At 38.9% G+C, this 26,455-nt stretch overlaps 2 protein-coding genes across 4 annotated transcripts in view; one reads left to right on the top strand and one right to left on the bottom strand.

Moving 5' to 3' along the window:
• The window catches only part of MED12L (mediator complex subunit 12L), a 329,841-nt gene that overhangs the window by 255,795 nt on the left and 47,591 nt on the right, over positions 1-26,455 (top strand). For both annotated transcript variants that reach the window (XM_033402722.2, XM_049710167.1), the window contains 14 exons: positions 3,300-3,431; positions 8,069-8,296; positions 9,026-9,167; positions 10,809-10,929; positions 11,315-11,416; positions 12,132-12,245; positions 15,494-15,693; positions 18,680-18,868; positions 19,488-19,562; positions 19,679-19,869; positions 20,695-20,856; positions 22,771-22,882; positions 25,100-25,189; positions 26,224-26,333. In XM_033402722.2, coding sequence (XP_033258613.1) covers positions 3,300-3,431; positions 8,069-8,296; positions 9,026-9,167; positions 10,809-10,929; positions 11,315-11,416; positions 12,132-12,245; positions 15,494-15,693; positions 18,680-18,868; positions 19,488-19,562; positions 19,679-19,869; positions 20,695-20,856; positions 22,771-22,882; positions 25,100-25,189; positions 26,224-26,333 — 1,968 coding nt within the window. The remainder of the gene's footprint in view (positions 1-3,299; positions 3,432-8,068; positions 8,297-9,025; positions 9,168-10,808; positions 10,930-11,314; positions 11,417-12,131; positions 12,246-15,493; positions 15,694-18,679; positions 18,869-19,487; positions 19,563-19,678; positions 19,870-20,694; positions 20,857-22,770; positions 22,883-25,099; positions 25,190-26,223; positions 26,334-26,455) is intronic.
• P2RY12 (purinergic receptor P2Y12) overlaps positions 1-26,455 on the bottom strand; it is a 45,893-nt gene that overhangs the window by 18,666 nt on the left and 772 nt on the right. The gene's annotated exons all lie outside the window — the stretch shown is intronic.

Genomic DNA, 26,455 nt, shown 5'->3' with positions numbered 1-26,455 from the left:
TTCTAGAGTGTCATCCATTTAACAGCAGCTTTTTAGGAGAAGAGGAAGAGCTTCCACATTAATTCTACACACATAGATTTATTTTTTTTTAATTCGAATATTTTTTATAATATTCTTTATGGTCTCAAGGGTGTTTCTGTAATAAACATGTAAATCAATAACCGTAACCAAATTAAATCCAATTGTTGTTACATTCAGTTTGTAAAAGAGGCTGTCTCTTAATTATATGTGCTTTTCTTTAACTGCAGTTCCTAAGATGAAACATTTTTACTTTGTAATCTTGGGGGAGAAATACATTCTTCTTTTTTTTAGTAAAAAAATTTTTTTAACATCTTTATTGGAGTATAATTGCTTTACAATGTTGAGTTAGTTTCTGCTGCATAACAAAGTGAATCAGCTGTACGTATACATGTATCCCCATATCCCCTCCCTCTTGCATCTCCCTCTCACCCTCCCTATCCCACCCCTCTAGGTGGTCACACAGCACCGAGCTGATCTCCCAGTGTGATGCAGCTGCTTCCCACTAGCTATCTATTTTACGTTTGGTAGTGTATATATGTCCATGCCACTCTCTTACTTCGTCCCAGCTTACCCTTCCCCCTCCCTGTGTCCTCTAGTCCATTCTCTACGTCTGCATCTTTATTCCTGTCCTGCCCCTAGGTTCATCAGAACCTTTTTTTTTTTTTTTTTTTTTAGATTCCATATATATGTGTTAGCATACGGTATTTGTTTTTCTCTTTCTGACTTACTTCACTCTGTATGACAGACTCTAGGTCCATCCACCTCACTACAAATAACTCAGTTTCGTTTCTTTTTATGGCTAATATTCCATTGTATATATGTGCCACATCTTCTTTATCCATTCATCTGTCAATGGACACTCAGGTTGCTTCCATGTCCTGGCTCTTGTAAATAGAGCTGCAGTGAACATTGTGGTACATGTCTCTTTTTGAATTATGGTTTTCTTAGGGTATATGCCCAGTAGTGGGATTGCTGGGCCATAGAGAAATACATTCTTGACTTCCGCTTTTAGCCTTAAGTAGCATTTATGCCCTTAAACTTTTGCTAACATTGAGCTTGATTTAAGTTTATTATTTCTGGGCCTCTTCTCTACTTACACGCTTCCTCACCTAACAAATATTATCTTACCACTTGAAGGCACCTCAGTTAATATCTTCCTAATCTTTCCTTCTACCTTGTCTCTCCTATTCTTGGTTCTTTCTTCAATTTTCTTCTCTGAGATCAGAAGTTAGCAAACTTTTTTCTGTATAGAGCCAGATAGTAAATATTTTAGCTTTTCTGGACCATAAGCTTTCTCTTCATATGAGAGTATAGCCACAGATAATATACACTTAGATTATTACTAAGTGACATCTGAAACATCCCTGATATTTTTAAATGTAAGGAAATGACCATCTTAGAATCCAGGAAATATAGAACTATTTTATAGCCCTCCACTACCCTGTAGGGTTGAATGATTAGTGTACCATTTTATAAGTCAAGAAACGGAAACTCGGGCCTGTTAAATGGAGTGGTAGGTGAAGTGATGTACCCAACATCAGATAGCTAATAAATCTCCCAGATTGCTAAAAGTCTTTCTAACTAGGAGCTCATTCATGCTGTTTGATTTATACCATACTTTTTAAAACCGTGTATGGAACCATCTCTAGTTGGTCACAAAATGAAAATAATAGGTTTTCACGAGTATTTTGTTTGTTTGTTTGTTATTTTGGAATTTATTTCATTATCATTTATTTTGACATTTTAAATTTGTGTTCTGTTAAATGTTCATAAAATCATATTTGATATTCAGTTTATTATATTTGTTCTTTATCATGTAGAGTAAGGATAAGTATTTTCCCCAAAACTATTATTTGGGGGGTTTTTTCTTTTTCTTTTTTTTTTGCACTTATATGAATAAACATATTGGATCTCAATGTAAAATGTTTTTCTTACCTCGAGTAAGTGAAAAAATTATTGAGGAAACAAACACTCAATATTTGCTGCGATACAGTAAATGCCTAGCAAACTTTCAATAAATGTTTGTTTATTTTAATCACAAAATAATTCTTGGCTTTTCAGGGTATACCTGGAATTTTTTGGTTTATATAGGTAACAGCTGATTGAATCATCTACTTTTCTCCTTAACTGTGGGACAGTTTTGCTATAATTGACAGCCTTTATCAGTTGGCTGCCTCTGCTGATGTCAGTTCACAGGGCTTGGGATGCTACGTGGCTATTTCTTTGCATAGTTTCCTAGGTCCCACCTCTGATGTTTGTGACTCCAGGGTCCTTCTCAGCCTTGACATGCTAGCCTCCCTCCCGTCCCCTAAACAGTGGAGAGGGCTCCAGACTGGGGTTCTGGAGACCTAAGTTCTCCTTTTGGATCTGCTGTGAAGTAGCTCTTTGCCTTGTGGGCAAGATACATCACCTTTCTGAGGCTCAGAGCCCTCTTTGTGAAATGAGGAAGGTGAATCAGATGATTTCTAAAGCCCTTTTCAGCTTTAATAATCTGAGTCATCTGTGACACTGTCGTAGTAGTACCGAGCCCTGTAACAGAATGCAAGATGACAGTGGAATCAGACTCATAGATAGGTGGATGGACCACTAGTGTTTACTTCTGTGTGGTATGAACTTTTGTTCTGTATGAATTGTGGCCCAAAAGGCCATCTTTCTGATCTGGGGAATTGGAGTAATAGTGGTATTTCTGAGCCACAAGTCTTATGGAGAATGTCACTAAAAAGAAGGGGTCTTAAATTCTTATTAAGATAAACTAAAATAAATTTGTTTCTAGTTTGGAAAAACAAGGAGAATGTGACCTCAAACCATGAATTCTTCAAGTTCGTGCCAGAACCAGCTCATGGTCTTGAAAATAGATTTCCCAGACTTACTGATACGAAGAAATTGCCCTTTTACATAGTGGACATGGGGCCCTTTGCAAATTTCCAGAATTTGTCAGTCTTCTTACTGATGAGAGATTCTCTCCTACAACTTTTGTGTCCTAGTCACAGCAGCTTTATTGGTGGATTCCTCCCTACATATCTTCTGTACGGAGGAATTTCTTTCATTTCTTAATGTTAATGGCATTTCTGAAGTTTTAAAAAAATATTTAGTGTTTCAATATCATAATAGAAAACTGATTTTATGCAGTTATTTACTTGGTATAATGATTACTGTTAACAATCTGGTATCTTTTTTTACCTTGAGTAATACATGGACACATTCTCACTCTAAAAGATCTAAGCGCTAACACGTATATTAGCAAAGTGTCTCATTTCTTCATATATTTTTCTCCTCAGATTGTGTGGTGTGGTAAAGCATGTGGTGAACCCCTCAGAATGTTCTTCCCCAGAAAGATGCATCTTAGCCTACCTCTACGATCTCTATGTGTCATGTAGCCACCTCAGAAGTAAATTCGGAGACCTCTTCAGGTGGGTAGAAGAAAGTCGAAAGAATAGGAATAGGATTGTGCCTATATTTGTTTGTGTACCAAATTGTCATCCGTTTGAATAATGAAAGTTAATCCTAATTATATCTGCCAGAATTCCTATTGAATTATCTTTCATTGTAGCTCTAACCTCCTATTCCAAATCACTATGCCTGTTTAGCTCTGATTGCAGTTTTGATATAAGAGAAAACGTTCTGTATTTTGCAGTTGCTGTTTCCTCTCTTGGAACATTGTCTCCCCACTGTTTGCATACCTACTTTCTCCCTGCGTTTGCTTCTCTGACTCCTTGAACTTCCTGCTTCACAGAGCATCTCCGACTCCCTGTCATTCTCTGCACCTTAGCACTTGTACCCGCGACAGGTAGACAGGTGCTGGAGACTCTGTACTTCCGTAATGGTGTTGGAGGAAATTTAGATGATTAACTGTAAGTTGGGGGAGGGAAGGGGGCAGTAATAGCTGGCAGAATAAATTTGGAATCTGGAAGCAGGCAAGGAAAGAACAGTCAGTTACAGTTTCCTTTGCTCCGTCGTATCTTGCATCCAGCTTGTTCGTAAATCCTGTGAACTCTGCCTCCCAGGTACATCTAGAATCTGACCACTCTTCATTGCTTGGCAACTACCACCGTGCTCCTCTCTTGGTTGGACCATCGTAGTGTCCTTCTAACTCGTTTCTCTGCTTGCACCCTTGACTCTCTTAAGTGTATTCTCAACATGTCTTCAGAAGTTATCCTTTTGAAACAAGAATAACTTGAAGTTTTCCAGTGGTTTCTCATATCTACTCAGAATAGAATTCAAAGTCCTTACCTAGCCTTTAGGATCTACTGGATCCAGTCCTGTCTTCCACCACTTTCTCTCTGTCCATTCTAATCACATGGACGTCCGTATTGGTCTCCCAACACTCTAAGCACACTCCCACCTTGGGGCCTTTGCACCTGCTGTCACCTCTCTGGTGATGCTCCCTCACACAGTTCGTTCAGGGGTCTATCTCCCTGACCACCGCACTGGAAATAGCCCCTCCCCCCGGTCTCCGTCATTCTCTGAACCTTTGCACTTTGCCCCTCCCCATTTCATACATTATGTATTTAGTTATGGTCTGGCTCCTTTCTAGAATGTAAGCTTCATGAGAGCAGAAACTTTCTCTAGTTTCTTCATTGCTCTATCCCAGTACCTTGAAGAGTGTCTGGCTCATAGTAGGCACTGCAAAAAAAAAAAAAATCTGCTTAAAGAATGATATATACCAAATCAAAAACCATGATATTTTTAATGGTATTGATAGGGAAAAATGTGAAAGTATGTTCTTTATGAAATGAATTAGGTTTCAAAATAATCCCTTATGGAATGTCTGAGTGGGTCTTAGGAACCATCTTTCCACAGAAATGTTGTAATAATAATACCCCATATTCTTTTTTTTTTTTTTTGCGGTACGCGGGCCTCTCGCTGTCGTGGCCTCTCCTGTTGCGGAGCACAGGCTCCGGCCGCGCAGGCTCAGCGGCCACGGCTCACGGGCCCAGCCGCTCCATGGCACGCGGGATCCTCCCGGACCGGGGCACGAACCTGCGCCCCCCGCATCGGCAGGCGGACCCCCAACCACTGCGCCACAAGGGAAGCCCCCCCCCCCGCCCCCGTATTCTTCTATTACTTTACAGAGCGCTTTCAGTTTCAGTTTACAGTTTTCAAAGAGCTTTCTCATACAAGAGTCGGTTCTTGCGACAGCCGTGTGAATTTCCCAAGGAAGCCACAGTTGGGTGTATTTGACCTCTAATGCTCCTGCGGCGTGGTGAAGCACGTTAAATGGGTTAATTCAAGTAACGCACACTGGCTGTGTGGAGATTCAGGAGACCAGCCATGAACTGAGGGGCTACTTAGCATCAGCACCATGGGGCTTCACAAGGGGTTACCCGTCTAAAATTTCCTGGACTAAGCCATGGAAGAGAACTGCGTTTCTCTCAGGAAACCTTCAAGTCAGGCATTATTTGTAGCTTGGGATTACGAAAAATGGTCAAACGAAAGCTGGATATGCAGAGACTTCTGTTTGTATACTAATAGACCAGTTTTAATGATTAGATCAGAAACATCATCTATAAAGTTGTGTAAGAATCATATTTGGAGGAAGTAGAGCATTAGTCACATCTGCTTCTGATTAGTCACATCTGAGCTGCTGCTTTGTGCCAGACACTATGGCGGGTTATTTCCATCAAGATCTTTAATCCTCCCAACAACCCCAGGAAGTAGAAATGATTTTTCCTATCAACAAATGACTGTTCCTCATTATAAGTTAATAAATGATAAAGCCTGGATTTGAACATAAGTCATTTTGGCCTCAAGGTGGTGTTGCTTTCATTACTCTATCAGTTTTTTCTTATACATGCAAGTTTCAGAAGGAAAATGTTGAGTTTTTGTTTGTTTGGTTTTGGTTTGGGGTTTTTTAAACTCCATATACGCCTGCAACAGAGAGTGCTAAGAATTTGAGAGTGACCTAGATGGCAGCTAAAAGTTCACTAAAACCTAGAGCTCATCTGGAAAGAGTGTAATAAGTGAAATATGAAGCCTAGAAATGAAGGGACACGAGACTTCACCATGAACCACAGAGTTCAGAAGAACTGCCAGAGGAGGTAGGAGGGCATCAACTTGAGAGAAGTCTCTATACTAATGGAAAAGTGAGGCTGACTTTTATAAAAATTAGGAAAGAAAAGCAGAATTCTTCTGGTTTCCAAAGACAGACAGGGGTAGATTGTTAGAATTAAATGGAAAGTTGAATAACAAGAGTTGCTGCTTTGCTATTTGCAGAACTCTGTTTCCTTAAAGACTCCGAGTATTGGGTGGTAGAGGAAACCAGGGACGTGGTATTAGGGAGGGAACCGGCAGAGAGCAAAATTTGTTTTTGTTTCATTTTTAGTGGGAAAATGAAACAAATTAAGAACTATTGCTAAGTGAGAATATATGCAGCCTGGCAGGATTAAGACAGGGAAAAGGGAGATTCTTAAAAAACACTGGGGACTGTATAATTCTGTCATTTTGAATAGGTTGTGACTTCAGATTGCAAACTTGTATCCTTCAGCAACCCCTGACAAGTTTTTATATAAGTTGTAGGCGAAGAAAAAGGGTGTAGAAGATTGTACTTGCTGCCACTTAGTGGGTGGCTTTAGTCCTCTCTCTTGGCCCAGTGCTTCCACGCATATTTGGTACTTAGTTTTACCTGGGACTGCTTTTTTTTTTTTTTTTTTTTTTTTTTTTTTTTTTGCAGTACGCGGACCTCTCACTGTTGTGGCCTCTCCCGTTGCGGAGCACAGGCTCCGGACGCGCAGGCTCAGTGGCCATGGCTCACGGGCCCAGCCGCTTCGCGGCATGTGGGGTCTTCCCGGACCGGGGCATGAACCCATGTCCCCTGCATCGGCAGGCGGACTCTCAACCACTGTGCCACCAGGGAAGTCCTGGGACTGCTTTTTAAGCATACAGATTCAGTACACCTGCAGTGAGGCCCAGGAGTCTTTTATTTTTAACAGCTGCCCCAGAGGTGATTCTGAAGGAGGAAGTCTAAAGTCACTTTTTGGTAAACACTGAACTGAACAGTCTCCATTTTCTTAAAGCAGTTGTCAATGTTAACAGCTTAGGGTGAAGAATCTATATGTCTTTTCATTTTTGAGGAAATCATTCCTGGCTACTGTTTATGTAGGCGCATAAGACTAAGACGTGTGTCGCCTTGATCACAAATAAATTTGCTGCCAAAACTTAATCTAAAAGGAAAAGAGTCTTTGCTGCTTAAAAGAGCTCTTGAATAGAGAAGGTGAATTGCGGCTTATGGATTTGTTATCCACAGCAACTGGGCTAGAATAGCAAAGTGTACATGGAATCTGAGCTTTGAAATCAGGTCATCCCTCAGCCTCATCTGCAGAGCAGGGTTAGAGGGGATGCTTTCTAATTCCCTTTATAAATTTATAATATTCTGCATTTTCTTCAGACGTAACTCTGAATGTGGTAGACCAGGCTCTTAAAAAACTCTAGATACTGCTGAGAAGTACAGTGTGATAAAGTTTTAGGAACAATGTAATAGTTTCTGTACTCTCGTAGAATGTATGTATTCCCCATATCCCCCTACTAGAATTTAAGCTCCTTGAAGGCAGGGAGTGAGCCTCTCTTTCTCAGCTGTACCGTGGTGCCCAGAGTAGCCATGGCACGTGAACCCCCCGTATACTTTGTACCGAGAGGAATCGCTTTACAGGATGAATGATTAGGACTAAAACACCAAGTTGTTCCTGATGTGTAATCCAATCCATTTTTATTATTCTTAAGTAATAGCACTTTCCAACCACTGTTCAGAGACAGTTGTTGGAAGCCATAGTAGATTCTTTTTTAAAGCATGTAAAATGTAGAAAAGACTTAGGAAATAATCAAGATTAGTACCCAGATGTCTTATTCTTGTTTTGTTCTTCCACCCATTCAGTAACTATTGAACTAGCATATTCCAAGCACTGTGTCCGGTGCCGATTATTAGGAAGAACCCATAATGCGAACCTTCTCTAGGAATACATTACAGCTGCCATTTAATCTGTCCTTAAATGAAATACCTTTCTAGTTATTTTAGTTTTGTTTTGTCTTTTAACTCTTCTTCTTGTAACCTCAGTAGTGCCTGTTCAAAAGTAAAGCAAACCATATATAATAATGTGATTCCTGCAAATTCTAACTTGCGATGGGATCCAGACTTCATGATGGATTTTATTGAGAATCCCTCAGCCCGTAGCATCAACTACTCAATGCTGGGCAAGATCCTTAGTGACAATGCGGCCAATCGCTACAGCTTCGTCTGCAACACACTCATGAATGTATGTATGGGCCATCAGGATGCTGGAAGGTGAGCTGGGATTCACGATTAACCACACAGTTGTTGCATGGCTGCTCCTTTGAAATTAAGGGCTTTAATAATTGCCTAAGCAGACATTTGGCTTTTGTTTGTTTGTTTTAAAATCTTATTGTATTCCTGCATTTACTTCTCTATTCCATGATTTTCTTAACCTGGTTTATTGATCTGGTGTGAGATGCTCTAGATATAATCTGTAAGTTATCTGGTATGTTTTCAAAAGCATAACAAAAATACAAATGAAAAAGACAGATTTTGAGAACACTGGATTTAGACTGACCTTTCAGTTTTTTTGATGCCCTTACAAATGTGAATTTACAGGTCAGATTTGTTCACAGAGCTAAAAATATGTTAATTGACATCTATACTGGTTATTGTTTGTTGCTCAACAGCATTAAATATTGGCTTGCTCGAAACGTTCGTTCGGTTTTAAGTAAAGATAAAAGATACATTTTTCGTTTTCTCCCAGAACTTTATTGAACAATGTATTCATTAACTGAATGAACTTTTTGGCCAAGCCAATAGAAACCATTTGGAGACATTTTCTTTCCCTTCTGCTCCAGGTTCTACTAGGTTATTTGACAAGTGGATTTTTATTATATCCTTGAATCTAAGAAATGAACGCCATGTTTGATGATATTGAAATTATGTGTTCATTAAGTTTATCGTATGTGAGTATTTCTCTTTTGTTACTTTCTTCTATATTCTTTTTCTTCTTTCTAGGATTAATGACATAGCCAATTTCTCCTCCGAGCTGACGGCCTGCTGCACTGTTCTCAGTTCAGAATGGCTGGGAGTCCTGAAGGCTCTTTGTTGTTCTTCAAACCACGTCTGGGGGTTTAATGATGTACTTTGCACTGTAGATGTAAGTTTTCTTTTTCATTTAAAAACTCAACTATGCAGTTAAATATTTAGCTAGTAATTTTTTTTAGTTGACTCAACTATTAACTGAAATATTGTAAATTATTTTGTCTTTCTCTCCCTGAAAGCAATAAACCAGAATGTGGTTGCCAACAATAAATAAAGGGAAAAAAATCAAAATAAAATAGCCTGATCTAGAGTGGAGATGCCAAGAGTTTCCTTGTTGTTAGCTGAGATTTCTTCTGTATAGTCTCCTCAGAGTGGTTTGTTCATAGTTTTTACCAAGTGCCTTGGGTTCCTCATGGCATAGGACATAATTTAACTAAAGCAGTTTACATTCTGAAGACCACCAGTTTGTTTTCTTAGAATGAAAAAAAAAACATCTGAGAGTATAGGTTCTGTTGTGTGGGATCAGGACATCCAGGCTCAGATTCAGAGGGGTGTCCAGTCTTTCTTAGTAGTGGTGTTAGGAAGCTTATGAAGAGATATCCTTTATGGATCACGGATATCCTCAGAGAGCATGTTGCATCCATGGTGTGTGAATTTCTTAAAAATCCATCTGGATTCTTTATTTCTGCCTATCACTTCCATCACTTCTTGCAGTAATTTGTGTTGCATATTAGTATATCTCATGTATAGAAGAACTTTATACATTTTAAAAACTGACTCCCCGTTGAAGGTTTATTTCCTAGTTCTGGTATCTGAAGACCAGGTGGATAATCCTGCTCCATTCTGTGGGCACCTAAGATGTAAAACTCATATCTGTGACCTGCTCTTCCAGACAGAAAAAGACCCAAATTTTTATCTTTAACGTAGTTCCTTAATGTCTCGGTTGTTTTTTGTTTCACTTTACCTCTGCTTGTTCCCTCATTTGTAAAGTTGGAATTAATAATAGTATGAACCTCACAGTGGGGTGCCCTTAAATGAGGTGATCTTTGTAAATCTCTAACCATAGTCACTGGCATATAGGACAACTTAATGTGGAGGCTGCTGTTACAGCTGTTTTTCTTATTATTTTCTGTCAAAGTCTTGTGAGATCTGTAAAGGGTAGAGGTTTCCACCCCGAATGAATTAATTTTCCTCCCCTTTCTCCTCTTTCATTCTCTGTCTCACTCACCTTCACTCTTTCTTCTTTAAATTTAGGAGTCGGGTGAGAATTTTCAAAGTTGTTTTTAAAACTGATTTAATTATGTTACAGAATCGTTATTGGTTATTCCCAAAAGGGACTCTAAAACATTAATAAGGCTTGTTTTTCAATTAGGGGAACCTCCTTGTTTTCTGTTGCTTCCTAATGGTCTTACCCTGCAACGCTAGATTATACTGCATTCTGCTAAAAAGGCTTATTTATGCTGCATCTTTTAGGGATTTCTTGATTTTGCTGTTTTATTGTTTTGTTTTTCAGTTACATGTACTCAAGCTAAAGCTTAGTATCTTCTTAAAGCATTGGGCGTGTGGGTAGACCTCATTCTTTGTCTTCTAAAGTAGAAGGAGGCCTAGAGGGTAATAATTATAAATCATTTCACTCTACTGGTTCAATTTGGGATTTGAGATCTTATTTGTATTGCCTACATTCTCTTAGATAGTAATCTTAGATGTTACTTAAAAGGGTGTTAGGTATTAAAACGTGTCAATGTTTTTCTTGAAGGTGAGTGACCTTTCATTCCATGATTCATTAGCTACTTTCATTGCTATTCTGATAGCACGACAGTGTTTCTCCCTGGAGGACGTCGTGCAGCACGTCGCTCTTCCCTCTCTCCTAGCCGCAGGTAAGGCTGCATGCAAGAACGGCGCTGGTTATTTCATTGTTGTCTTGGTGCAGTGGTTTCTAACTATTAAAAGGCAGTGACAAAGTAGAATTTAAGGGAACCTGCACTGGGCAGTGATATGGCATCAGGGTCGAGATGGTAGACTTTATAACAGTTATTCCAAACAAAGTCACATGGATCCCAACGGAAGAGGTTGGAAACGACACTTTCAGTACATGTTTTTAAGGAAGGATTCCGGTTTCTCTGAAAAGCATAGACAGGGTCTTACTTTTTACTGTAAGGAGCATTTATTTAGATTATTCCAGAAAATTTAGCAGAATAGAAATGTGGAAGACGTGTTCTTGAATATGTTAGAAAACTTGCTTTTAAAATCCCTCTCTCCTAGCTTGTGGCGATGCAGACGCAGAGCCTGGGGCGAGAATGACATGCCGACTCCTACTTCATCTCTTCCGAGCTCCCCAGGCCTGCCTATTACCTCAAGCAACCGGTGAGCTGACAGCTGAAATACCTCTGATGACGCTTTCATTTGGAAGGCATATGCTTAAATTGACCAAGTAGGCTGTCCATTCTGTAGTTTCCTTCCTGATTTTGGTGGGCTTGCTTTGAGGTGATGAAGGCATGGGGTATGGCCATTGAGAGGGCTGTCAGCACCTTTCATGGAGGTAATATCAGGATGTATTGAGAAACTCACATCAAGAGTTAATAAACAATAAAAATACCTCTTCTCCTTAGCCAGGCCAAGCTGGTGGGCAGCATGATCCTCCAACATACTGTGTGTGTTGCTAATGAAACACACCGTAGCAGCTTAGGGCAATGGTGATGCATGTATTCTTTTACTAAGGTGAAAGGCATAAGGTAAGAATTCTAGGGGTGTTACTGCATTCTGTTCCTAAAGATCATTTCCGCGCACGCGCGCGCGTGTGTGTGTGTGTGAGACAGCAGAAGTGGATAAAAGTCCTCCTGATTTTTTGGATACATCTCTCTAAAGAGCAACACCATTGTCTTAATATTTAAAAAGAAAAGGTTAAGTAAGGAATACTGTCAGTGTTTCTTAGTGAATCCCTGAAGCATCAATTAAAGCTAGCTAATAGCAATTAAGTGCCCACAGTCTGACAATGAAAGGCTCTGCTGACTGTAAATGGTTACAAAAGATGGTTAATGATGGTGATGAGACTATTAAAGGTTTGTTGTTTTCCTCCTAGGCAAACCTTTCCCCGGAATAAGATCGTCCTGTGATAGACACCTCTTAGCCGCTGCTCACAACAGCATTGAAGTGGGAGCGGTGTTTGCTGTCTTGAAAGCAATTATGATGCTTGGTAAGACTATCCTGGCACTCAGCTTGGTTAATCACCAGAAACTGAGACAAAATAATTTGTGTTCAGGTTTAACTCTAATTAATATTATTAGAAACATATTTTTGTTTGTTTGTTCTCCTGGAAAAATTAGTTGGCATTTTCCAAGTTCACGTTCAGTTGGCCTCGGAGGAGTCTGTCCCTTATCTACAATTTTGGGGGAATTTAAATATAATACTTTTTTTGTGGCATTTTAACTGCAGGATGTTTCATTCTGATGTACTGTAGATCCTTAGACCCACAGGGTTGTTTTGACTTCATTTGTTGGCAGAAGTCACACTTTGTGATGGACACAGTTGATTTGGTAATCTATCTAAAGGTTTAAATTTCATATTATATTCTAGGACTAGAACAAGCAGAAAATCTGGGTTTTAATCTTAGTTATTCTGCTTCCACTGTGACCCTAGACAAGTTTATGTCCATCTGCCTTAGTTTTTTCATGAATGAGGTGATAATTGCAATGATATTGATACTATTGATAAATCAATATTGGATATCACACTTTTGTTTTCATTTAATTTGTAACGTCCAAGACATCCTTATATCTTTATTGATATATATTCTCCAGGAGTAGTAGTATTGTCTTTTCTGTTCATTTACAGTGCAATACCTTAAGACATTTTTATCCTATAAATCATTTAGGATTTGAAAGATTAGGAAGTCTTGAATTCACACTGCCTAATTTCAACTTTGGGCACCCTCTTATGTTCTTGACTAAACAAAAGTTGTCTCTGACGTTCCAAGGGAGCGTCCTTTGACTGGAACTAAATTTACTGAGTGGATAGGAGTTGTTTTAGATGAGTCTTAAACATGTTTTAGAATATACCCTGTCCCTTTATACTCCTGCTTGAGAAGTGTTATTCGGTGATGATGAGGAAGCATAACAGGGTTTCCATAAAACAAACTACTAAAAGTTCGCCTCAACACACACACACACACACACACACACACACACACACACACACACACGCACACGCACACGCACACGCACACACACACACACATTCCTCTTGCAGTGCCCGTGGGTTTTGTAGTAGAAAGGGAAAGGTAGAGCCACACGGGAGGCCACACCCTCTCCTCTGAGCTTGTAATATTGTACAGCCAACATTAAATGCTCATGTCAGTCATATTGCTCTACTCTGACTACGTTTGAAAGGAAAGCTGGCTGGTCAGTTCTGTTTAATAAATATATGTACGTACCATGAAGTCAGGGACTCACATTTTTGCTGTGGTATCTCTAATGCCCATGAGAGAAACTAAAGAGTAGGTTTTCCGTACACTAATGTTGGAAGTGTGAATGCATAAGTGGTAGACATTTTAATGGCAGAAACCAAGACGCGCCCCATCTAGACATTATCCCCTTGATCTGTAGGACTGGTCTAATCCCAAGTACAATTTGCCAACCTCTTTAACTATCCAGATAACCATATTTTAATCTCAATGCATAATCACCTGTTTATTTTTCTTTGATTGCCTTTCCTTGACCTTTTTAATTGGCCCCAGTTCTTGATAGATTTTACAGCTTCCTAAGCCATGGAGGGTTCTTCAGGTCTGAGAAGTCAGGATCAGGCTAGTTGAATGTCAGCAGACCCTTGGACCACGCAGTCCCTGAACACTGTATTTGTTCTATTGTCTCTACCATTACAGAAGGTTCTGGCACAGCCTTCCAGACCTTCTCTGTCATCCTAACATCTAAACTGAATGAGGATCTCCTAGACTAGGACTGGCAGAGGTGTTTGTTTCTTTGTTTTGTTTTTGCAGTTTTATCTACCTCACCATGTCGTTCTCAATGTTCTCTCAAGTCCTATCCACTAGGATCTATTCCGAGTTAGGGAGATAGGGTTGTTTTATAGAATTTGTTTTCTAATTTCTGTAGTAGTTTACCTCAAGGTGCGGAAATAGTTGTTTATACACCTAAGGTTGGAAAAAACATGCTAAATGTTGGTACATGTAGAATTTGGTCTTTGTTTCAGCTCCTGAAGAGCTCTGTTGAATTAAACAAACGTCTGTGAGTGGAGTGAACTTGGTACTTTTTTGTATGAGTATTTGAATGAGAAATGTATAATACGTAATAAGATATTGATGAGTTGAAATGTATTATTTATTCCTCCCCTCCTCTTATGATTTTATAAGCAAATATTCACTAAGCAATTCTGATTTTCTGAAATTTTTTTTAGCAGCGTCAAAACTTTTTCTTGGTTGACCTGTGGGTTTTAAAAGGCTTTTTGCACTGACCCGGCCTTGGTTTCACTTACAGTGAAGCCGTGAGGGCCTCATCTAAACGCATTTGTTGGTTCCAGGAATTTTTCCTGTTCAACGCTTACGATCCTGTGGGTAAACAGGCAAGAGTTTGGAGGCTCTGTTGTCATTTGGCAATCTTTATCACCAAATTATATTAATTTCTCACTTTTAAAATATGACAATTACTCGTCTTTCATGGCTAGAGAAGATTTCTTATTTCCAGCTATTCAACCATTCTGCTCAGTTCCCCTCCCCGGCCCCAGAGCCTTGTAATGAGGAAAACACTTTCCTGAGCTTCGTTTTATTGAGTGTATTAGAGGTTGATCAGGTGAGGTTTTCTAATTTGGATGTTTACAGAGAGGAAAGTGAAAGACATGGGTTATTCAATGAATGCCCTGTTTTCCAGGGCTTCCTTAGTATGCATTGCCCTTTTCCATTCCCAGGGAAATAAATCTCTCTTGTCAAGAAGTTGCTAGTAAGGTGGGCTAAGGCAAAACTTTTCTCTTGACCTATGGATAGAAAATAAGTCATTGTAAGAGAAGAAATGGAAAAGGGACATCTAGAAGGGTGAGTAACCCATTTTTTCCTTGTCTATAAGTCAAATGAATTTGAATACCGTTCATGCTTGAAATATTGGTGAAATCAATGTTCTGTGATGATTAAGTGTGATTCATAATGGCCTTTCCAAGTTTGGTGAAAGCATACTTAATTCTGTAAACGAAATAAAGAATGAGTCTTGAACATGTTTTGTTTTGTTTGTTTGGTTGGTTTTTTTCCCATGTCTGATGAAACTTCTCAGGGTTCTAGCATTTACTCTCTCAATCCCTTCTCTCTATTGCTGAACAACTGACTATGCAATGATGATCCCATTCATATATTTTAAATCCCTGAATGCTTGCCTCATTTATTTCCCAAATATTTGGCAATATTTTGAACGTCTGTGATTTTGCTTTTGTGATTCTGTTATTTAGGAGATGCCAAAATTGGCAGTAACAATGTCAGCTCTTTAAAGAATGACGACTTCACCATGAGGGGTTTACGACGTGATGGAAATGCTGATGATATCTGGACTGCCTCACAAAATTCAAAATCCTGTGGGAAAAGCATTTCCATAGAAACTGCCAATTTAAGAGAATATGCTAGATATGTACTGAGGACTATCTGTCAACAGGTATTCTTCAGATTTAATTGGCCTTTAACTTGGAGTATGTAACTGTTCTTTGGAGAGAAATGCCCAATATTGTAGGAAACTTGTACATATGTGGTCCTCTTTTTCCTGCTAACTTTATTTTGAAATAATTTCAAATTTGCTGAGAAGTTGTAATAATTATAAAGAACTCTAGTATGCCCTTTATACGGATGCAGTCATTTTTTACATTCTGCCACATTTGCTTCCTAATTCTATGTGTGTGTGAATGTGGCCTCATATACTTTTTAATGTTTTTCTTTTTACTGAGCCATTTGAGAGTAGATGGCATGCATTATTCTTCTTTACTTTTTAATATTACAGCATTTATTAACATAACCAAACTACAGTTATCAAAAGTAAGGAGATGTAGCATTGGCATGGTAATTTTTTCTCACCTATAGGCCACATTCCAGTTTTGTCAGTTGTCCCAGTATTGGCTTTGTCTGAAGTTTCCTGTAGATTAGCTTCAGATTATGCTTTGCTGGCCAGGATACTGTAGAAGTATGTTATGTTCTTTCCTCTCAGGTAATCACATCTGAAGGCACATGAGGTTCATTTGCACCTCACCGGAGACGTTAATTTTGATCAAGTTGTCTCCATTGTATGGTTTTTTGATTTTTCTATTGTATAGTTATTATTTTTTCCCTTGCAATTAATAAACAGTTTTGGGGAGACACTCTGAGACAGTGCAAGTTTTCTGTTCCTCATCATTCTTCCCCACCTCACATATAGCATCCATTCTGATTCTTGTCCACACCAGTCTTTACTACAATGGTTGCAAAATGGCTTTTCCCAACTCTTCCACTCCCTCCACATTTATCAGTTTGCTTTCTACTCTAGGAAGAGCCTACCCTTTTCCTCCCTCCCTCCCTTCCTTCCACTCATTCATTTTTTTTCATATATGTTATAATATACTGTCCTCAGTTATTTTCATGTTCAAATTATCCCACATTTGTCCAGTGTGAATCAATCTTTTCATGCTGAATCTTGTGTTATTTTGACACGTCTCTCTCTCTTTTTTTTTTTTTAAATAACAAGTATTTTCTTACTTTCTGGCCTATCTTATACTTCCCTGCCCCAGACCTGGAATTACTCATTCCTTCATGGAACCCTGGTTCCATTTAGTAGAGGACGGTATTTAGAAACCAAGATCCGAGCACTACGTGTGCTTGTTGCTATGCACAATGTGTGTTCATTGCTTCTAGGCCCTTTCAGCAGACAGATCTAGGGGGAAAAGAACATCCATGTACATAAATGTGTGTGTGTATAATCATGAGTTTATACCGATACCTCCAATTCCAATCAAACTGCACAAATTTTTGTTTGCATTCCCTCATTCCATATTAATACCGCCTTCTTCCACAGTAAGAACCCTGGCTACCAATAACATCAACCATTTACTCATTGGTTGAATTCTACAAAACACCTGAAGTAGGTTCAGAATTACTACCACTATACCACTGTGAAAAACCAGCCTACTAAAAGGAGCTGAGGATTTGTTTGTAGCTCTTTTTTCCCTAAGCGTTTACAGTATTATGTTAAAAAGTTATTTGACCTTTCTCTTTCAGTGTGGATATGTTATTCACTTGAAATAGAGTTGATTTCATTTGGTTTTGTTTGTGTTCAGTTTAGATTTCTTTTTCTACCCTAGCTCTGTCTTTAGAGTAACATACTTCCAAAGGTCAAGGAGCAATAGTGTGCATTCAGAGAGATGTACATCTCCCTCCCTCATCTTTCCTACCCTGGGTTCCTCCCTGCCCTAGGTGATCAGTTTCATTATTTCTGGTTTTTCTTTCCATTTTGCATTAAATTCTCCTTCCTTCTATAAAAAGGCCTACCATATATACTCTTTTTCACTTTGCTATAGATATAATGTTGACAGGGTCATGTTTTTCTTAAGGTATACTGTAACCATGGTAAAAGTTAGCTATTAGTCATATAGATGTTGAGAGGGTACGGAGCTGTGCGTTGGTTTCTAAGTGTGGGTACACATTGGAGTCACCTGGAGAGTTTAAAAAATATTTTGATGCTTAACAAATTGCTGATGCCTGGGTAGCATTACCTGAGATTGATTTCATTGCTCTGATATGGGGCCTGGGTTTGGAAGTTTAACAAACTCCCCAGGTGATTTTAATGGACAGCCAGCCTTGAGCCACTGATGAGGTGGTTAAGAAACAGGTTTCCTCAGAAACATATCTGGGTTCAAGTTTGGCTCTAGTACTTCTGATGATTTCTTACCCCATCTAGTACAAGAACTTGCCTTTGAAAAAATGATGAAGAAAAGCTGTTTAAAAGAATTTTAATTTGGTGGAAACTCCCCAGAGGTCCATTAGCCATATGCATCAATAGCCTTAAATGTTTGCTATCCCCCTTGACCCAGCAATTGCACTTCCATGAAATTATCCTAAGAAAATAATTGTACAGAGAATACATGTGCACAAATATTTATTTGCAGTGGTAACATTATTCATAATGATATCAAAAAAGGAAGACAATTTTCTCAATGTTATACTATGTCCTATCTATTCAGTGGAATATATTATATAGTGCATTCCATAAAAATGAAGAATACATATTATAATATAGAATCACTACTGTTATATAGGAAGTTAAAAAAAATGATTACAAAACATTACTTAGAGCAAGGCCTCATTCTCTGACTGAAAACACATACCAGTATTTTCTTTATTTAGCTTTTTCTGCCCCTGCTGTATTTTTTGCCTATTTCTTTTTTTGCATTCCTTTTTAAAAATTTTCTATAACCAAGATTCTACTTTGTATTTTTAAGAAGTCAAAATACTAGAAAATTTGCTTGTGAGCCTTTTCCCTCCCACTTTTTCCATCTAATATTTTTTAAATTGGAAGATTCCTGTCCGCTTTCTGTTGTGCACCATGAGTTTAGTACATATTACGTATACATATTGATGAAAGTCTCTGCCTGTCAATATAACTGCTGCATTATTTTTAGGAATGGGTAGGAGAGCATTGCTTAAAAGAACCTGAAAGATTATGCACAGACAAAGAACTTATTTTGGACCCTGTGCTCTCAAATATGCAAGCACAGAAATTATTGCAGCTGATCTGTTATCCTCATGGCATTAAAGAATGTACAGAGGGGGACAACCTACAAAGACAGCACATTAAACGCATTCTTCAGGTGAGTGATAATAGTATAAAGATTGTGGTTTTGTTATTTGACACATTCTTTGTGTTTATAGCAAGAGTTACTGTGCCTCTTTTTTTTTTTTTTGTCATTGCTAAGTAATTCTTAACTTCAATTACTTCTATTTTTGGGATTTGAAAAATTGGGATTTTTATTCCCCCAATTTTCTGTTTCGTGTAATTGCCACACTTTATTACTGGGTAGTACAGATACTGCAAACTGTGTATAACCATTATATAAATATTGATATGTTAAGTCAGTACTGTGTTTACGTGAGAAACAAGCTTTGTACAGGGACTGTCTTAAGTATATTATTAAAAAAATATCGAAATCATTTTTTTAGGTGGTTGGTTAGATAGATTTTGGGAGAAGAAATGTTTGTCTTATTCATTTACAGTGCCTAGCAGAGTAAGGCACATTATTTTAATGTTCCTATTTATTTCTTTGTGTTTATAATGAGCATATGTAATAGACTTGGAAGCCTTCTGATTCATATAAATCCCTTTATTGTGTGTGATCATTCCTCTGTTTCTTGAGAAAGAGAATAGTGCAAGGAATTATTATGTTTTAAGACACGTTCAATATTCTAATGTGTTCACTCCATTTTCCCCAGAATCTTGAGCAGTGGACCCTGAGGCAGTCCTGGCTGGAACTTCAGTTAATGATCAAACAGTGCTTGAAGGACCCTGTGAGTATATATTGAAAGCATGTATGTGTACAACATTTTATGAAAAGCAAAACCACGTTGGTGTTTGAGGATAAAGTAAAACACATGCGTGCTGGTTTTCTCACGTCTAACTCCAGGGCTCTGGTTCGGTGGCTGAAATGAACAACCTACTGGACAATATTGCCAAGGCAACAATAGAGGTATTCCAGCAGTCGGCCGACCTGAACAATAACTCTTCTAATTCGGGTATGGGCCTCTTCAACCCAAACGGGATTGGAAGTACCGATACGAGTAGCACAAGACAGAATGGAATAAAGACATTTCTAAGGTATTTTTTTCTGTAGTTTTATGAGGCTATCATTAATTTTTCACACGTAACCGTACATTTTATTCTCATGATGCAGTTATTTTTTTCATAAAGCTGCAGGATTGTGAAGAAAATAATTACTTGTAAGTGTCCATTATCATTATTTAATATGTTAAAGGGCCATGCTGCTGGGGTGGGTGATATCTTAGTGTTCTAGATATTAGGTTGAGCAGACCCCGACTCCTTGGAACCACAGATGACATTCAGGACAGAAGAATTTCCCTAGTGTGCCCTGAGGCTGCTCTATTCCATGGTATTCCTAATATGTTTATTCCTAATAAACACTCTTTCTGCCATCTTTATTAATTGGCAGTTTTGCTCAAATGATAATCACAAAAGGCAGATAGACCTGTATTTCATCATTTAGGTGTAAAGTATAACTAGTGAATTTTGAACCTTTAAAAATTGGTTATTTACATACTTAAACATAATCAGAACATTTCATATTTTAACCATGACAGAAAAGTATATCGCTTGTTAGACAAAAGGACTGTTACTGCTCAGAGAGCCAGAATCATAGAAAAACACTTTTCTAGATTTAAAAAAAAGTTTAGTTATAGTATCCCCTCAGAACCCCACCTTTTGTTGCTTTCCATAAGCATGACTGAAAAGTGTGTGCAAATGTCTGGTATTTGGCAAGAGGAAAGATAGTATAGGAGTAAAAGGGGGAATGTTAGAATAATCTGTGTCTTGTGCATAAAAGTTATGCTCTGGAGTTTCTATGAGAACCGTGAGAGCAGAGAAAAAGGATGCCTCCTTGGGTATAACATCTTTTTCTGATTTTAGTTCCTCTGAACGCAGGGGCGTGTGGCTGGTAGCCCCCCTAATTGCTAGGCTGCCGACTTCTGTGCAGGGAAGAGTGTTGAAAGCTGCTGGGGAGGAGCTGGAGAAGGGACAGCACTTGGGTTCTTCTTCAAAAAAGGAAAGAGACAGACAAAAACAGAAAAGGTACGTCTGGAAGATGTGTTTCTATGTGAGAATTTAAAGGACAGTCGAGAAAATCCAATATTCTACAGATGCACAGGCTCATTGTACTCAGAGTCCATTGAAATTTCATCTTTATATGGAACTGAGAACATTCTGTTAGGCAAATCCCTGTTCCTCAAAGATCCCAGATTATAATATGTAGTACACTAGCTCTCAATTCTGCCTGTGTACCCTAATCACTGCTACACTATTAAAAATACTGACTTCAGACCTGCTGAATCAAATCTGGATATCCCCTTGGTCCCTGTATTCAACAGGTCTTTTGTTGTTGTTGTTTTTCTTGTTATTTAGGTACTTATGCTTCAATTTCATAGAATAATTTATGATTCTGTCATGCTGGACCCTGAAATAGTTACTAATCTTTTTAACATTTAGGACTCTTGTTCTAGACTAGATATTAACTTATAAGCCTCCAAGTTGAATGTTTTTAAAATTTTATGCCCTAGAAAAGGTTTCAAGTAATTTTATTGGAAAACTGACCATGTTACTGAGAAGGAACATAAGCACACTCTGATGTGAAACCGTGATGAATTTAGTGCCCCGGGAGTAAAAGGAAATTCCTAACATTGAAAAACATGAACATACAGGTTTCTTGCCCGCTAATCAGTAATATTTTTTAGTAGCTGCCATTTACTGAGCCCTTATGAAATGCCAACCTCTGTATAAAACTCATTATACACATACGTGAACATCTCACAGCAATCATATGTGATAGGTGCTCTCATCATATCCTTTTTAAAAGATGAAGAAACAGAGGCACTGAAAGGTGAAGTAAATTTCTCAAAGACACACCGCTAAGGAGGTTTAAAGCTGGGGTTGAAACCCAGGTGGTCTGGCCTCTGAGTCTGCGCTCTCCTTTCTTAACTGAAGTATTGATACCTTTTGGTGTTGACCTAGCTTTGTGTGTATGCTGTTGGGTTGTTTTGTCATCTTTGCCAGTATTTATTAATCAACCAGATGACTCAGTTTTAATTCTCAAAGTCGATTTGCTAATGGGTGATGGCATGTGCATTGCCACACTTCCCACGGGGAGCAGAGATGGTGTGTCAGAGTCTGAAGCTGGCTCTTCCCAAGTGAGCCTCTCTCAGCTCTGCCGGTGTAAGATGAAGCAGATTGAAATATTTTGACCTCGATCTCATCTTAAGAAATTTTCCTTTCCGGTGTGGCAGAGTTAGTTTGTCAGTATGCTTTGTCAGTTGTTCCTGGTCATGGAAGAAATGGTACTAAAATGACAATTTAAAATGGGTTTTTTATCAGATGTCTTAAAACCACTTTACAAGTCAAGCCTGGGGGATGTGGCAGAGCTGTGCCCTAGCTCACTAGCAAGCATTCTGGTTTTGGAGTCCTCAGACCTCAGTGCGCATCTTACTTAGCTCTACCCATACCCAGCTGTTTGGTCTTGAGAAATGTGCTGAAAAACAAAGCAAGCAGAACAATCGTATAGGCCTGTTTCCTGGACCCTAAAATACGAATATTGTGAAAGAGAAGTTTACAATTTCTTCATTTTATTTTGTGTATAAAGTGATATTCCTCCTGATGTGTACCTTTAAATTCAGTTTACTGATGGAAACTACACCTTCTCTTCTCCCTGCACCCCCCAGCACACTCGTATGCAGTACGAATTAATGCTAGTTTGCGAATTCTTTCGAGGGCAAGAGAACATATTAAATTATTTAGAAGTATTACAGTGACTTTTAACCATATTAGTTAGAGATATGATTTAACTTTTCAAGTAATCCTGGCTATTTACTACTCCCCTCCCTTTTGTAACAGTAAAATAAATAAGAGCCAGTAACCCGAGGGCAAGACATCAATGTTGCACATGAAGTAATCCTTTCTTTCTAACTAGATCTGCTGTTATTACTTCCTTTGTAGTATGTCTCTTTTGAGTCAACAACCATTCCTCTCCCTGGTCCTTACCTGCCTTAAGGGACAAGATGAACAACGAGAAGGCCTCCTAACATCTCTGCAGAATCAAGTTAACCAGGTAAAGTACAGTAGAATATTGAGCCAGGCAGGTATTTTCCTAATGGCATTCATTTGTTTCCCTTTCAGATACTGAGCTTAAACTCAAATACTGCCCTTAAAATAAGGGCACAACATGTTTTGATTAGACGTAGGAAAACACTGTCCATGCCCCGTTCTCCTACCTGGCATTCTAGTCACCATGAGATTAACAATAGTATAATATTAGTTACGTGTTGGGTGAATGTCTGTAGACTATAAAAGTAACGTTTTGCAGATTGCACATAATTTTGTCATATCTGCTCCTCTCCTGACCCTGCCTCATGGGAGAGGTCCTGGAGCAATCTGTGTCGCAGGGGACATGGCAGTACGACAAAAGGGACCTCTCTCCACTTCCTCTGCTGGGCTTCCATGTAGCAGGCAGGGTCTCAGCTTGAGCTATGTAGGTTCAGAAACTCAGTTTTACTGCGAGAGCCAGACTGATGCTGGTCAAGTGCACAAGATACTCATTTATAAATCAGAAGGCATTTTGGTTCATTTACAAAGACTTTGGACTTTGCCTTTCCACCAATCACAGTTCTCCTGGTCACTATTCAGAGCACTTATATTCTGTGTACTGCAAGGAAACTGAGTGATCAAAGTGGAATTAGAAAGTATAGAGTGGAGCAGAGCGGGTAGACTTGGTTATATGGGATGTTTTATCCTGCGGTAGCATCTAATGGAGACCTCCCGTGGGGCTGTGATTCTGTGACACCGTGTCTTCTTGTACGGTACTAGATGAACATGAACAAGACACTTAACTCATTTGGTCCTCTTGTCATCCGCTCCCTTTTGGATATGTGAGACTTATTCTCTAGACAGCAGCCAGAGTGATCCTTTTTAAGTGTAAACCACATATTTTTCCAGTGCCCAAAATGCTGCAGTGTTTCTTACTATACCTAGAATAAAACTTCCGGGTCTAGGCTTACATGGCCCTCCACGACTGGGCACTGGCTCCCACCTCTACCTTGTTTCCTGCCCGGCATGGCCTCGCTCACTCCACTCTGTACAGAGTCTCTGTACAGAGACCGTGTTACTGTTCCTTGAACTTGCCAAGCAAATTCTTATTGCAGAGCCGTTGCGTGTTTTCTCCCCTTCCCTGGACGTTATTAACATGGCCGGTCCCTCACTTCCTCAGGTCTCTGCTCAGATGTCACCTCCTTAGTCCTCCCCCCACATCCCCCCGCCAATCACTCTCTAAAAGTAGGACCACAGTCATTCTCTATCCCCTTGCCCTGGTTTCATACCACTTGTTCCACTTATTTTTATTTGTCCCGCTATCAGAATGTCAGCTCCATGACAGCGTGTGTGTTTTGTTAACTGCCTCGTACCCTCCACCTGCCTTGGGGAAGGTTCATCCGTATCTTTTGATGATATTTGGGAAGTGCTCTCCTTTTACCATGAGGTGTACTTACAAGTCATCTCTTGGGCTCAGTTACTTCTGCATACGACTCATTTCAGCTCTTTTGAGATGATTCTCATTTGGTGCCCTATTTCAGAGCATGGCAGTATGGGTTTGTTTGGGATTTTTTTGCTTATATCATCTGATTCTGGGTGTTCCCCACTTGTGGCTTGCCTTCGCTAAGCAGCCCTTCCCTTCCCAACATTTGTCTGAATCAGTGAGGAAGCTGTTACTTAATAAATTGATATGCCACTGATGTCCAATAGGTCATATTTTTCAAAATAGGTTACAGTATCTTTATCAAGGAAGACAAGTTTATAAACTAGCAAGCCTTCAATGAAACATCAGAATAATACTTTTTGCTAGGATTCACAGCATGTCCCTAGAAATACAGGACAAGACTGATATAAAATGTAATTCTATCTGTCTTTATACTTATCTTTATAAGACCAGTTTAATGATGCATTTTAAAAATAATCTTTATTTTTGTTAATGCTTAACTTGATGACCCTCTACAGCATTTTCTAAGACTTAGTAACAGGATCTGTAATTAGATAAGATTTTTCTTAACAGGGTGTGTAATTAGATACCAAACAAAGAAATAGCCAGATTTCTGTCTGCGTGGAGGAAGGGGAGGAAAGCAAAATTTTATTTTCCCCTGGGTTTTTAATTTATTAAACTAAGAAGTTGTTTTTGACTATCAGTAAAAAAGCTCAATTTAACTTTAAATATGAGAAAAATCAAATTTAACAGGGAAAACAAGTTTTGGGGGTTGTTTTCATTCATCTTCTGATTTAGATTTTAAGTAATTGGAGAGAAGAACGGTACCAAGATGACATAAAAGCACGACAGATGATGCACGAGGCATTGCAGCTCCGCCTGAATTTGGTAAGAGACGCTTCTAGTGTTCTCCCTTCATTACACTTATCTAAATGTGAAAATAACTCCAGCTTTCCACTCCTGCTGTGGCCACAGTTTCCATTCCAAGGTGAGGCCTGCTGCTTGCTCTCTCTACTACTTCCTTGTCTCTCAAACCTTCTGTCGTCCTGGCCACTGTCCTTCCTGTCTGGTCTGGCTTCTGGACAGCAGTAGGTATTTTAGGCATTGGGTTGCCCTCTGCGCCTCACCCGCAGTGACTCTCTCTCTCTTTTCCATTTGTGCCAAGAGTAGGTCTTAGAGAACTACTAATTTGAGTTGTGTTAGCTTTTACCATACTTGCTTAAAAACTGTATTAAAACGTCCTTTAAGGCAAAATTTTATCAAACTTTCCATCAAATTGGTCATAAAGACAAATCGCCACAGGGAGGTTTTATAGAAGTTTAAAATTCCTTGCCCACTGCACATTCCTTTGACTTCTCCTTTTCTCAGTGTACAGCCCAGATGAAAGCTACTCTGGAAGATGCCTTGCCTGATATTTGCTATTAATTCCCGTGCGTGAACAAGCAGCCCTGGGGGCTTGTCTTTACTTCTCTGTTACTGGGTATTTCCAAGTGTTATTATGACAACAGGCTTAGATTCAACAGTAACTGACAACACAAAGTTGTAGATAATTGAGTCACGCGGTTTTGATCTATTCAGCTTTAATTAGATGAAAATTACGTCATGAAACTGGATATCATGAAATTTAGGGACAAAAGAAAGCTAATTATACTAGTATGTAATTCATGTTGATGACATGTCTACACTAGAGTACCCCTTTCTTTTTTTTTTTTTTTTTTGGAATGACCAGTTCCTGTTCTAATGGAACCAAAAAGAGTAGCAAATACATAGCTAGGTGAGAGAGAAGACAAGATAATCCATAAACTAGAGCACCTTTTAAAAAAATTTTTAAACCAATCAAAATTTGGTTGCATAAAGTGGTGAGGGTGGTATTTTCTCTGTAACACCGTGCATATTTTTTCATTGTATTTTTTATGTGCAAGGTGGGAGGAATGTTTGACACAGTGCAGAGAAGCACCCAGTGGACGACAGATTGGGCCCTTCTTCTCCTTCAGATCATTACTTCTGGAACCGTCGACATGCACACTAACAAGTATGTTCTTATTCATTTCACACTGATTTTGCTGCATGCGTGTGTAGTGAAGGCTTTGATATACTGACTACAAATTCTATCACATCGTATATTCTTCGGTACCACTAATAATTCTGTGCCTT

Source organism: Orcinus orca, chromosome 5 (genome assembly GCF_937001465.1).
Source record: "Orcinus orca chromosome 5, mOrcOrc1.1, whole genome shotgun sequence".
Taxonomy (NCBI): Eukaryota; Metazoa; Chordata; class Mammalia; order Artiodactyla; family Delphinidae; genus Orcinus; species Orcinus orca.
This window is presented reverse-complemented; position numbering and strand designations above follow the sequence as displayed.